This window comes from Diachasma alloeum, unplaced genomic scaffold, assembly GCF_001412515.2.
Source record: "Diachasma alloeum isolate Michigan unplaced genomic scaffold, Dall2.0 Dall_scaffold_00690, whole genome shotgun sequence".
Lineage (NCBI taxonomy): Eukaryota > Metazoa > Arthropoda > Insecta > Hymenoptera > Braconidae > Diachasma > Diachasma alloeum.
Window position 1 is genome coordinate 108,035 of NW_021680822.1, and position 15,146 is coordinate 123,180.

Genomic DNA, 15,146 nt, shown 5'->3' on the forward strand with positions numbered 1-15,146 from the left:
AATTGATGATTGAGATAATTGTTTTTTTTTTAACATTTGCATAGAATTTAGAAAATTTTCTGATTCGTTTGTCGCAAGTTGTTTTTAAGATAAAATTCTGGAATGTGTTATTCATTTTTTGAAAATGTGTGAATGGTTTTTCAAATAAACATCATTTTGATGATTTTCGAAATTCTTTGAGAAAATTATCAGTTTGAAAATATATTTTTTGTGATAAAAGTGAACTATTTTGAGACGATTTTGCATTTCAAACAATTCTTCGGTCAATTTTCCTGACAAAAAAATTATTGTAATGACTTAGAAATTAATTTGGGCTGATGGTCCCAAATCAATTTGAAATTAATGGTTGAGATAATTGATTGTTTTGAATCATTTGGATAAAATTCAGAAAATTTTCTGATTTGTCTGTCCCCAGTTGTTTTTTTAAGATCAATATTTCGAAATTTGTTATTCACATGATCTATCAAAATCCATCCTCAAAAAGCTATAACTTGAGGCTGAGGCTCAGTTTGACTTTCTCATCGATCAGGTGTATGGGTTGTGGCACAGTGGCGAAAAAACTGAAATTTCCACTGATTATAGGTCTTATTAAGGACTAACTCTGTGCCCAAGAACAGCTCGGTCGGTCGGCTAGTTTTCGAGAAAAAGCGATTTGTTTTCCAGCCGTTTTTCGCAAATATCTTAAAAACTAGTGGACCGATTTAACTTTTTGTTTTTTTTCAAATGTTTGTCTCGAATCCCCCTATCTAGATCAATCAGAAACTATATACCCGTTAGTGCAAAGTTTTGGAGATATTTCCAAATTTCTGTTTTTTCTAAATAATGTTTGTTCGCTCTCTAGCATTCACAAAAATCGCGATATCAAGTTGAAATTTGGAGAGGCCATGTCCCTTATGGCAACAACGGTTCCTGTTTCAGATGGGCTCAATCGGATTGGTAGTGTTGGAGATATTGCATTTTTTCTGAAAATGGGTTGGTTCAATTTTTATTTCAAAATGTTCGACTTGAGGTCTTCTATTTAGATCAATTAGAAGCTACACACCCGTTCCTGCAAAGTTTTCGATATATTTGAGAAAATGTTCTATGTTGATTTTCAATGGCATGACTACGGATCCATTCGGAAGCTTACTATCAATAAAATTGGTAGAAGTAAAAGATGAAAAAAAAAATGAATATATGAAGTGATGACCCGAATGACTTCGGCCGAATCGGCCCGGTCGACTGGTTGTTGTACATTTTATTCCGGAAATAATGTTGCGCCGTAATTCGCCATTGTTATTTATATTTACAATTCCAGGTATCTGAAATGTGCCCTGCACTACTCCCTTGGATGCTGTGGTTCGGCAGTGATTGAGGGTAATGGCGACTTCTGGGAAATCAACATAACTCACGCGGATCCTCCCAACGGATCCCTTCGGATTCAAGAAGAGTTCTATGAAGCCATTTACGATGAGTGTCTGCACAGCGGTGGGACAGTGTCGTTCATATATATGAACACTTTGGCGAGATTCAGGCATCGGTAAGCTCAGCAAAACACCCAAAAACATTTTTCGTACGCGTATCGACCAATTTTTTTCGTCACAATGAGCGGGAAATGGAATTTAACGCGCGTGAAGCGTGTGTAAAAGGTCACTTTTCCGCGCAGCGTGATGAAAATCCATTTGTTCAACTGTTAAAATCCTGGATAACAAATATCTATTCCACGGAGAAATTTTATGTTCTTCAAATTGTCATACCCAAATTCAAATTGTCAGAATTAATTAAAAACGAATTTTTACTCTACAGAGAAGTTTAGAAATTTTCTGCCTTGCAAATTTCTGTTGGAAATCGTTTCAAAATAAAATATCCAGTCTTCTCTTTTACTTGAAAAATTTTATATTCGAAAATTATTTTTTCAACTGTATTAATACAGTTCCACGCGGTTCATAAAAATTAATTTTTAGCCACCCCGAATTCAACGAGTTCGTAGCATTCGTGGATGTCAATACTCGTATGAGACATTGGATGCTGTCGGCTGATTTGCCTATTCCTAAGACTTACCTAGCCTTCGAAGAGCTCGCTCGAACCCCCGAATGGGAAAGGATCCTGAACTTCGATGAGGGAAGGATGAATGCTAGGTATGTCGTCACTGCAAATGGTCAGTCAGCACTCGTTTACGGTGATCCTGCCTTGGCACAGGCTATTCCCAATTGTACAACGATCCACGTCCTCACCACAACTGCCATACGGCCAGCGATAGCTGACACTTCAAACACCGTTGCATTCGTTGCTGAATGGCGAGGATACGCTTGCATTTTTGCCATCGCGCTAGTGAATGATGTTTCGGAGGAGCTGTTCAACGAAATTCTGTCGCATATTCAACAACAGTTTCTACCTCACCACGAGTTAACAACGATATTCACCCCGCTGGATTTTAAATGGAGGAACGCAGCGAGAAATGCATTTCAGGGGATCGATGTTAAGTTCACATTCGAGCAGTTCTGCCTTACTGTGCTCCATCACGCTCATGGGCTAATTGACATGGAGAACCCACAGCAACAAGAGATTCACGACCGCCTTATCAACGTGGCGATGGAGATGCCAAGACTCATGGTCGAGAGCTTTGATACCCTGTGGGAGTCCCTAGATCAGCAAATGCTCATCACCTTCCGACCCCTCTTTACCTGGTACAGGAGTGTCCTACTGCAAGGTATTGGCCCAGAGGAGCTCAGCTTTGCCAATAAATTATTATTGTTCAATGTCGTAGAGACCAAGGTCAGGATACTCCTGAAGGGAGAGCTTGCTCCACAGCCTCTCCTTTGGTTGTTTTACAGGAAGTGTACGGAGCTTATCAGCGACTCCTGGGTCGGTCTGAGAACTCTACTCCATGGAACTCCACAACAAGTGTCAAATATACGACGAATCCCTAAGATGACAACAATTCTGAAAATCGGGCGACTAACACGAATTTGGAGAATTCATGAAAATGGGGACATTGACGTCAGTAGATTTCTATCTGTCATGTCTCATGTTGTGAGCAATCTTATCAACATTTTCAAATTCGCAAGGCAATACATTCGAGCAGACCTCAACCCCATCGCTCACGACGAAGTGGTACTCGATGAAGAGTACTTCCAGAGGCCCCACGTGCCGAGAAATCCTATCAGCGCTCTCCAAAATGTAGAGCTCAATGAGATATTCCCCCCAAGGAGGCCAAGGAGAGCAGTTGGACCTCCAGCAATTGAAATCATGGAGGACGATCAAGAGGAAGAGGTGAGGGATGCTCCCTACGAGTGGAGATGCATCATCTGCGAACAACGCCCAGTCGAGGTCATGTTCAGACCCTGCAAATGTATAGTGCTCTGCAGGATCTATGAACAAACGTTGAGACGCAGAGCTGCTCTCGTATGCCCAGGCTGTGAGAGACCTGGCACAAATTTGGAGAGGGTGTTTATTAACACTCGAGAGCACGCAGAAGATGGGGAAGACCCGTATGACTGGGGTTGTCATATCTGCGAGTCTGGATCCTTCGTTTCAGTGATGGGACGTGCCTGCCATCAGGTTATCTGCTGTGCTCAGTGTGCAGGTCAGATTAGAGCCCATGCCAGGAGAGGCCTCCAGTGCCCTCGGTGCAACATCCCCACAATTCTGGAGCCAGTCACTATTCGTCGTCGAATTATTCGACATTAAATTCCGCACAAATTATGTTTTTTTCGCAAGACAATACATTCGAGCAGACCTCAACCCCATCCGCTTGAACGTCGACGGCTTTGTTAGTCTTGAACATCCGCCACGATCTTTGTTTTTGTCTGGTCGTCGCTGTCTCCATGACCGAGGCGACCGTATCTCCCCTTTCCCCATGTATACAGCCACCCAGAACCACTGATGGCTGCACTGTGATATCCCCCAATAGCAATATCCACAATCTCTCTCCCCAGAAGAGCTTTAAGGAGCTTCGGCTCATACGACGTCCTGTTGCCATGCCCCAGCTTCCCATCATCCCCCTCACCCCAAGAATACACATGTTCACCGCAAGCACCGATGAGCACTTCAGAGATTCGAAAGAAACTGATGTTCGAGGATGTTCCCATTCTCATCAGTAAGTGCAAGATATATGGAATGACACCTGCAAATACCTTCCAAAGCTGGACTAAAATCGATCTCGATAGAATGCACAGTTTACTTGTTTTATCCTGCGACAACTCTCCCCGATGGCATCGAGATGTTTTATGGGGCATTGGGGGAGGTCTCGAGGGATCGAGCCACTGTCATCTGGGTGCATCCAGCGGCAACTCCTGGTTATTAATACTTGACGGTTTTGTCATTAATGTACAATAAACTCATGAAGGAAATCAACACGGAGGCGGAGGATCAGCCCCTGCTGGAGGTGATCAAGCCCGGAATGCCCTGTTGTGCTATTTGCGAGGGTGATCAGAACTGGTACAGGGAGAGAGTTGTTTCGGTCATAAATGACGGGGAGACGACTATCATTCAGGTGAATTTCGTCGACAGGGGGAACTTCGAGTGGATCAATTCCACTGATTTGAGGGTTCCTAAAGAGAGCTGGCTGATACTTCCTGCTACTGCCATCACGTGCTATCTCCATGGGCTCAGGGTGAGACAGGAGAATTCTCTGGCTAGAGAGTGGCTGAAGAAGTTTAGGACTTCTAAGAATCATCCACTTACCATCAGGATCGAGGCGAGGATCGAGGACTGCTTTAGTGTTCAGTTGCTATCGGATAGGAACTGCGAGAAACTGATGTATCAGTCTCTGTTGGACAATGGACTTTTCAGGAAAGATGTGAGGAAAGTTTTGGAGGAGGAGTTTGTTTAGAGAGGAGTAACTGTGCTAATTTATTTCATGATTTTTTCCATAGACTTTAAGAGAGTTTTTCTACCTGAATGATAGAAAACGTGACGAGAGTAGAAGATTATAAACGGGTTTATAAATGTTTAAGAGAAATATTTAAAAGATTCTAAGAGGAGAGTTCATGTAATTCAGAACCGTGAGTAACTTTCCGAGTTTGTCTAAGTGATTGATATTTTATTAGAAGACGTGAAAAAATAGAATATTCTATTTTCAATAGAATGAAATAAGAACATGCGCTAGCAAATCAAATATTTCCACGTTATCAGCCCATAAATGGGTTTATTATATCATCAATTATATTAAAATGGTTTGAAGAGAGAAGTTTAAGATATTGTATCCCATTCCCTGCTGGAAAGGGGAAACAGAAATATCTAAATTATCCTAGGAGAGACGTTTAAAACTCCAAAATTCAGTAAATTCGATTTATTTTAGGCTTGAGACTTTGTTTTACGGAGTTTTAATCACTAGGGATTGCCAAAATAATCTCAGTTCAGTAGTTCAAAAATAGAAGAAATAAAAATACATTCTTCAGTTATGAAAATTAAATATCAAAGCCAGAATTTCCACGTGTTGAAGTCAAGAAGGATTCAAACTGTCTTTTTTTTGTTCATTCATAATTATAATTGAGTTTATCATCTTTACGAGTCATATCAAATCATTGTGGAGAAAGAATATCGAAACCAAAAAGTCCTCGTCACCAGTTTAATCCCTTAAGTCACACTTAATGTTTTGATAAGTCCTACTATTAATCATATATTTCTTGTTGTAAAATTCTCAGTGGTGATACAACTGAGAAGAAAAAAAGAGACGAGAACAAGAGAAGATAAGACTTGTTTGGTATTTCCCCCAGAGTTTCTAGTTTTTTACGCAGAGAAGAGACTTTCCACATTTTTCTATCTACGATATAAGATAAATAAATTAAAAAAAAATAAAAAGATTCATGAAGTAAAATGAAGATTATCCAATAACGCTGTGCTTTGTAATAATTTTAATACCCTAATAATGAAAGAACATTGGGACGATCATTCTGTTCATATTGAGTTTACAATAAAAATTCAATAAAAAAAGTTACCACAAGTGTTGGAGAAAATTAAATATCAAAGCCAGAATTTCCACGTGTTTAAGTCAAGAAGGATTTAAACTATTGTCATTTTTTTTGTTCATTCATAATTATAATTGAGTTTATCATCTTTACGAGTCATATCAAACCATTGTGGAGAGAGAATATCGAAACCAAAAAGTTCTCGTCATCAGATTAATTCCTTAAGTCACACTTAATGTTTTGATAAGTCCTACTATTAATCATATTTTTCTTGTTGTAAAATTCTCAGTGGTGATACAACTGAGAAGAAAAAAAGTGACGAGAACAAGAGAATATAAGACTTGTTTGGTATTTCCACCAGAGTTTCTAGTTTTTTACGAAGAGAAGAGACTCCACATTTTTCCATCTACGGTATAAGATACATAAATAAAAAAATAAATAAAAAGATTCATGAAGTAAAATGAAGATTATCCAATAACGCTGTGCTTTGTAATAATTTTATTACCTTAATAATAAAAGAACATTGGGATTATCATTTTGTTCATATTGAGTTTACAATAAAAATTCAATAAAAAAAGTTACCACAAGTGTTGGAGTCATGATTTCACGGAGAAAATGAAGTTATGATCGATAACTTGATTATTAAAACAATGAGTGAACCACACAGTGGTAAAAAAAATTATTAATGCAATAATATTTTAACCTTGATCAAATTGCTTAAGTTCGCCGCAATCTTCTTAATGAAGACGTGTTGAATGGACTCGAGTAAAGTCGGCACCATCGCAGAATAAGTTCCCCCAATTCCCAGTCTCCCAACAGCTCCATAGCCCATCGCATAGGTCTTCCCATCAGCGGTGACTGTAAAAAGGGTTCGCTCCCCTCCAGCCAATTGCACAGACCTCAAAGCTGAAAGGCTCTCGCAGGGGGAGGGAAGTTTTACTTTGACCTACTCGAGACCCCCCAGCTGCCCCTTGTGATTATGCCCCCACCCGTAGATCGCACCAGATCCGTTCGAGGATGAGGTCCAGTCCTCGGGTCTTCTGTTCAACCACAGGAGTAACTGCTCATCATGTTCTTGTTTAAACCTTTCGTAATTCTCATGAGCTGGCTTGTTGCTGTGACTGTGATGAGTCTCACTTTCTGTATTCATCATTTCATTAATTCTCTTCATGACATCGAGACCAAAGCTCTTTGGCAAAGTCGACCTGTTGATGAGGCTCTTGGCAACTCTAGCTGTGAGACAATATCTTTTAAACCAAAACCACTTATGGGTCTCTTAGCAACAAGGAATTATGTCCAGTTCTAAATCGCAAGCCAGGCCAAAAAGAACCTTGAAGAAGTCGCTGTGCATCAGCTGTTGCTCCCTTCTCACCGCAAGATCTTCATACTCATACTTTTTGAGTAAAGCCTCTGGTAAAGACCCTAAAAGAACAGATAAAGCAGTATCACTTCTGATCCCCGGGCTACAGCTTAGGTAGACAACCTGCAACAACCTTTAACTAAAAAACTTGGAAAATTTGAGTTAAAAAAATTCTATAGAAAAAGGAAATTCTATTGACTTCTTCTATATAATATTTCCTATCGAATATGTCAATAGAAACGGCAAAAAACGTATAGAAAATCTAATAAAAGTTCTGTAGAAATCCCTATAGAATTCTTTAGCGTTTCAATTAAAAATTTGCGTACGTGTACAACCATTCTTGCCCCGTCCATTATCGTCCGAGGATTGTGTCGACGTTCCGTCGAGCATTATCTATTGAACTCGACTTGAAGGGCCTCAGCCTGTGGGATCTTGACCTGTCCTGTCCAAGTCGTGTCATCGATGTAAGGATGAGGGATTTCTTGGACCACTGGTTTGGGTGCATTGCTCATGTAGTTGGAGTTCGCTGCAGTGTCGTCTAGTTCAGTCACACATAGTTTCAACAACATGTTCTTGATGCTGGAGTTCCTGGAGGATTTCGCCAGAGCGATGAGGATCGAGGAGATCGTCTCCTTGGCGCCCTCGCCGATTCAATTAGCAACAGCTAGCTTCAGCAAATCCACAAGCATCCTCGCGTCGTCCTCACTCAACGTCGATGTGAATTCATCGAGACCGTTCTCCCCAGAATCATGATCATCCCCGACGACTTGGGCGTGAGAAGGTAAAGTCGCTGCGATGATGCTCATCGCAGCTGCACTGGCGGACATCTTCGAGGCTCTGGAGGATGGGCTAGGAAAGCTGGACATCGAGGAAAAGTAGTTTGCGATGGCCGAGGGGATCCCCTTGTCCTGAAGCCCAGTGATGGAGGAGGAGATGGCTGCCAACTTCTGCTGAATCGGATGAATATTTTTGATTAACTAATAAAACATTCTAGATCGAAAGCAAGATAAAAATTTGAATTCAAAATAAACTTACCTCAACCAAATGAATGTTTCTGAGTTATGGTAAATGTTCAAGAAAGAGGTACAATTTTGAATAATGTGCATGGATTTACACAGGAGTTGCACAATATTTGCCACCCATTCATCCAGGCATTCAATGCTACTTGCCTTGTGCACTCTTCACACCCAAACCAATGTTCGCACGGCATGGCTTCAACATTGACAACCGAATTCTGACAATGATAACACAAAGATTGCTTGAGATCCCTCACTGAAAACAAAATGAGCTATTGACTACTGCTGCGAAACCAGTTGACCAATCTGAGAGAGTAATAAACGAACAGCCAGTAAAATAATTTTATAATGGTAATATGGTTCAGGACTTACAAATCAGAATCTCAATGGTTTGTCTTGGAGGCTCCCCCCTAACAATAGGAATGGGTCCCTCTGATTGACGTTCCATTTCAATCGCTTCAATGCCATGGTTAGGTGGGTCATCGTCTGGAAACATTAGATGAGAATCACTGATAATAAATGAGCAAAGAATTATCAAATTTTTATGAGATGAACCAACCTCTATTGTGTGTTGGAGCTGTTATAAAATATTCGACCTCTTCTCGAGATTGCAGAATAAAATCATTGTTAAAAGAAGGTGATAGAAGACTAGCACACGCTACAAATTTTGGGATGTCAAGGGAATTATTGTCATACAAATCCCATCCATAATTCAATAATTCCTCATGGGTTCTACGTGATCGCTCAACTGCACGTCTCATTGGAATCCCCATGTTTAGGGAATTCACCTCGCGCGTCGTGTTCATCTGAATGTCTCTCAACTCAGCTGAAACGTCAATGATAGAGTTGATTTTGGACTCATGGGGCAATTAGAGACTTCATACAGGCGTAATTATGGGAATTTTGAAAATAATTTTTAAAACAATGGAGGTGAACTTTCAATACCTGTGAATTTCCATATTCCAGGATGACTCTCTATTCGCCTCCCCAAAGATCTATGGTAGGCTTCAACATGATTATTGGTGCGGAATTTAACACGGTAAACAGAAAATTTCTCAGGTGTAACCCGTCCTAACCACCATCTTTCATAGTACCGGATGAGATCGTCGAAAAATATAAGAACATCGGGTGCAGTATTGTCAACCAACCACCTGAAGGCACGAACGATATGTGATGCTGGAAGCAATGCAAGTGCTGACAGTTTCCTAAAAAAACATTTTGCCAATTCCCATTCTGCTAGTCGTGCCATAAAATTTCCTCCCTGGCGTTTTAATCGTTGGAGGAATGCCTGCGTGAAACCTGATTATTATTTCATGATGGCGGTATTGAGAGATTTTTTAGTGACAATTAATCTCACATGAATAAGATGAAAATAACAATATACTGCACTGATATCAGGATAAATATGTGTAATAGCATTAGATGGAGCTAGTTCATAGTCTAGAGACACTGTCGTTGGTCGAATGAGTGGCCCTAATTGTAATTTAAAATATTGGAAGACAGCAGTATAGGCCTCTTGGGTTTTCCTTGTCATCAACGCCCAAGCAATGGGCACGCACTAAAATATAAATTGTTATGATAAATAGATTGATTGTACTTCGGCATTTCATTATTGTCTCTATTGCTCATATTCTTATATTGAAAATCTTCATGGTAATCAAATTAATCACATGAGTTACAATAACCGATCCGCAGATGAATATTGAGGGCGGAATAATTTTTTATTTGAAAAAGTGGCATCATGATAGGATAAAATGCCTCCCATCACATCTTATCATTATGACTCATAATGACAGTCAGTGATGGATGAGCTTAGTACTTACTAAGGCTGTACGGGCTAAGTTTCTCATAAAACTATTTCTCCCCCAAAATTTCTCGTGTAAAACTTATTTAAAAAAAACCATTTCTCACGAATGATTTCTCTTCTGCTTTTTTCTCGCACGTACATTTCTCTGATTCCTCGTATTTCTCCTTCTATTTATTCCTTCTTATCTAGGAACAATTCTTAGGAACAATTCTTCAAAAAAATCGCGAAGACATTTGACAATGAATCATATCTTAAAAACTAATAGAGTTAGCGTTTCTGGGCCAAGTTTAATCGATTCCTAAGGAAATTTGAGGCCTGAATGGGTCTTTAGAATGACTGGAAAATGAATTCTCCAGTTCCTATGACAGACCATATGTGTAAGAATAGCGGAAAAACTTTACAAAACGCCTACCTCACGCCGAAAGAGCACCTAGCTTGACTTTAAGCTAACATATCTCTGAAAATAACTGCGTGAGCGTTCTCAACTCGATTTCATTCGATGCCTGAGGAAATTTGGGGCCGATATAGGCTTTTGGAATGACCAGAAAGTCAATTTTCGAATTCATTTGACAGGCCGTTGTAAAGTAGCAAAAAAATGCAAGTGCTTATCCTCCGCTATTTTGATGTGATAATGAATTGGAATAGTAACGAGATCTTCACTACAACTCACCGTATCATCAATTCGTGCCATAATAGTCAAGAATTGGTAAATCCCTGCTGCACGAGGGCAAATTTCAAAAGTAGCATCAATAAGGAGTTCTTAAACATAAGAAATGGATGCGAGAAATTCCCGGTCACCGAATACAGTGACTGAAGTGTTGAAAGCAGGATTCATAGTATGTACCGTCAAACTACCACCGGCATGTTTTCGATACTTGCTCCACTGTGGAAGATTGATTATTTCGGCATATTCTTGCAATGTCCTCGGTACTGGGGAGCGATTCTCGGCAGCCCATAGCCGCATCGTCCTCTCAATAGAAGCCCATGTGACTGTGGACGCAGCGGTTCCATGGCTAGAACAAACACGTCGCTATGATTATGAAGATTCATTTCTTTATTCTTTTACAACGAAGTAGATCCACTATTCGGCTGCACTTCGTCGACATGGAGTTATAAATACTTCAAAATTATTGAAAACATTATGAAAATTTTGGTTCGCTGTGAGAGGATTCTTTGGGGGTTCTAACATGAGGAACAAATGGTATTGTTGGAGGGAAACACTATCGAGAATATTGCACCCACTCAGGGGTCATTCTCAGGTAAATTGTCCTCAGGTTGTCGTCTGTACTCCGAATTTCCAAAAATAGCCTGTCCTTAAACTCTTCGGTCCGATCCTCCATGTATAATGCTACATGTTCATGACCTCTAGTTAGTATGAGTGGCCCATCATCATTATCAACATACGCCTTTGCTGGACATCCCAAATTTTTAACCTCTGAGCATATGTAAAATCTGTGGAAAATTCGAGCTTTAAATTTTCGTAATAGTCTTATTCATGTACCCAACTACCTATACAAATTTATTTCCATGAAATTACAATTTCCAAGGGACATGTAAAAATGCAAAACAAGAAAAGTAATTTCAAATACACACACTCTCATAAGTTAGAAGAAAACCTAAAGCGTTATAAACAACATGCGAACATACGCAAACTAACCGCTTTGTTCCATAATTACGTTTGAAGTGGAATCGATGTCCATTTAAAGTGACTGGAGCTGCAGTCCTCCTTACTTGTCTCTCCATTTCTAATTTAATGACACAAGAACAACAAATTGTTCGCTCAACAGGTGTAATCCGACGGACATATACTTAGCAGGTAATTAACGACTTTTCGAATGAAACTAATTACAATCATTTGGGAATAGTTTGCAATACCTGTCAGAAGTTGCCTTCATTACCAACTGTGATTCCCTGCAGTACCGACATTATTAGTCAAAATCCACTTTGTGCATTAGATTTTCTCCAAACATTCACGGGGATGCTAATAACAAAATAATTATCAGCATATTGAAATAAGTTTCCTATACATTCCAATCGCTCAATATCTGCAGAAATAACATCATACCATCAACACAACTACACGTGACTAGCTTAATTACTAATGTGTAGAAAAATTGATGAAATTTTAAAATGAAAATTCTCCAATCGCAAACTAAACATAACCGTGAGTTTGATACATATGTATAAACAATGATAAGTGTAAGGACTTTATTGTTGGATTATTACATTGTCAATTTCCGTTATTCGATATGGATTTCTCATCTGGACAATCCACTACAAATTTGCATCAATCTGAATTCAGACATTTCGCAAAATCACCGAAAAATATCTTCAATTTAGTGTCTTTTCCCAATACAATAGAGACATGCAAAACAGGAAGATAGCGAACACTCATAAACATCTTTAGAAGAATGCAAATTCGGTATGAGAGAATTCATTGTAATTCGTCACTTTGCGCATCAACATTTTACAGAATTTTTTCCTTTGTCGAAGATTCATGGAAATCATCGACGAATTTTATAAATGAGTAAGTCATCCGTAATCATCATTATAAAATTTTGCACAGAAAACCTGTAATTAATCATTTTTTTTGAGGAATCTAATGTTATATTTCAAAAATGTTCGATGTATTGAATACATGAACAGAGTGAAATTATAATTTTTAAAAATTACTACGGTAGGACAGGATCAACGTAATACGATGCATATGGATCATATTCTTTAAGATTATTTTTTTTTTTCACTTGCTGATTTACCAATTTGATTAATCCTTATTTCTATTTGATCCATCAGCTTCCGAATAGTCTTAACTGAAACGACTGAATTGATGGAATCTAGGGAGTTCAGTTTTGTAAGTTTATATCGCTCTGAAGTTTCCAATCCGGGGGCCGTGACCTCAACCCGATAGATAATGCTGCACTCCAACTGCAGATAATGAGCCTGAGTGGCTCTGACCCAATACAGCCTAGATGCCATCAGGACTGAGTGGATCCACGAGAGTTTCACCTGGTTTCCTCCTCAACCGAGCAACAACACGTTGACAAATTGCTGTTATGCGCAGCAATTTGTAGAGAGAGGAGTACTTGGTGATGAGATCCCAGAGAGTAGAGCCCATCGAAACGGTAAATATGGATCCGGGTTTCTCTTCCAGCTTCGCTGACGGATCCAGTTTGGCATTCTCTTTCGGCCACTGAGAGAAGTCTAACTGCAGCCACTTTGGAGCCGTCCACCACAGTTTATGAGCACTGAGTTGAGCCACAGTGATGCCCCGAGAAGCACAATCAACAGGATTCTCCTTACCGCTGATGTATCGTCCCTTCGCTCCTGGAACCAGTTCCTGTATGCTGGCTCCCCTGTTATGCACATATTCCTTCCACCGGGAGGGATGAGAGCTGATCCACGCCAAGGTAACAGCTGAGTCTGTCCACAGGAATACAGGAGCGTTATCAAGGTTGAGTTGAACACGCACATACCTTGTGAGTTTCGCCAGTATGACTGCGGCGTTGAGCTCAAGTCTCGGGATGGTGAGTTGCTTAAGAGGAGCCACCTTGGTTTTAGCAGTAGCTAACGAGATACTCACGCCATCCGAGCTTGTCATCTTCACATATACAACTGCCGCCATCGCTGTTTGCGATCTGAGAACCCGTGTATTTCCACCAGAGCATCCTTCTTGACTCCGAGCCAACGAGGAATGGAGATATTTTCGACCTGAGATAGCTCCTTACGGAATTGGGTCCAATTATGCGAGATTTGTGATGAGAGCGCATCATCCCAGTCCAGCTTCACAACCCAGAGACGCTGTAGGAGTGCCTTTGCCCTAATTACCACAGGAGAAAGCAGATCCAGAGGGTCGAACAACTGAGCTATCTCAGACAACATATTCCTCTTCCGCACCTTTGAGTTGGCCGGAAGGCGGATTGAGAACTTGAATTGGTCTGTGTTTGGATCCCACTTCAAACCAAGAATCTTCTTGATGGCATCCTCTAGCAGCTTATGATCCTGAGAGACACCTTCTGGATTCAGAGATCTGAGTAGAGACGGACTATTGCTATGCCACTTTGCTAGAGGGAAACCACCACCTAAGCAAAGATCCCTCACTTGCTTGGAGACTTCTAGAAGATCACTCTCCTTTTCAGCACCACCACAGATGTCATCCACGTATCTTCCACTGGTCAACGGAGAGATTGCTAGAGAAAAACCATGTCCTTCGTCCGCGACCAGTTGGTTGAGAACTCTATAGGCTAAGAATGGGGCTGATTCAGTCCCGTAGGTCACGGTGGTGAGCTGGTTGATCTGACTTTGAGAATCCCGCCACAGAATCTGTTGAAGAGGCCAGTCCTCACGATGCACCTTGATTTGACGGAACATCTTCCATCGGAACATCTTTCATGAGGTGATGTCCGTCATGAAAATATACTTGCTCCGCCTGGATGAGAGCAGCACGTCAGAGATATTCTTCTACAGTTTGGCTCCAGTGTGTTGGATATCATTGAGAGACACCCCTGAGTTGGTCTTACTAGAGCCGTTGAAGACTACCCTCAGCTTCGTTGTTTCACTACTTTCCCTGAGAACACCATGATGAGGAAAGTAGTACATAGGAGTTGAGGAATGAGCTTGCCTCTGAGCAGAACACCGAGTGGAGACACGAGCCGACTCCTTCTCCTCAGGGACCCTCAACCCTTCTGAAGCCGAAGCCCCATATGCCAAGGTCATCCCCTCAGATCGACAGCCGACCTTCAAGCTCCCGGCATTCCCCGAACCAGTTAAGGCTGGAACACGCACCATGTGTCGCAGATCTTCGAACTCCTTGAGAAAAATACTATACAGCTGAAGGGTCCGTTGATCCCTCTCCATTCTCCGGAACAGGCTGGAGAGACACACTTTAGCCCGACCATAAGAGTCGCCAAGCTCTGTCGGAGAATGTGCAAGAGGCAGGCGAACCACATAGCACCCTGAGCTGTCTCGTAAATGGGTGTGCTGGAAAAACTCCTCACATTCTGCCTCTTCTTTCGTGAGATCACTATCTTTGGCGTTTGGGACCTCCTCCTGCAGCCAGAACGAAGTGAGAAGGT

General features: G+C 40.8%; 1 protein-coding gene across 1 annotated transcript; it reads right to left on the reverse strand.

The window, feature by feature from the left end:
• Window positions 1-13,674: 13,674 nt before the first annotated feature.
• Window positions 13,675-14,457, reverse strand: LOC107044223. The gene has a single exon (XM_015266030.1). It carries the CDS (start codon window positions 14,455-14,457, stop codon window positions 13,675-13,677), a length of 783 nt encoding a protein of 260 aa, XP_015121516.1.
• Between the last annotated feature and the right edge of the window lie 689 nt (window positions 14,458-15,146).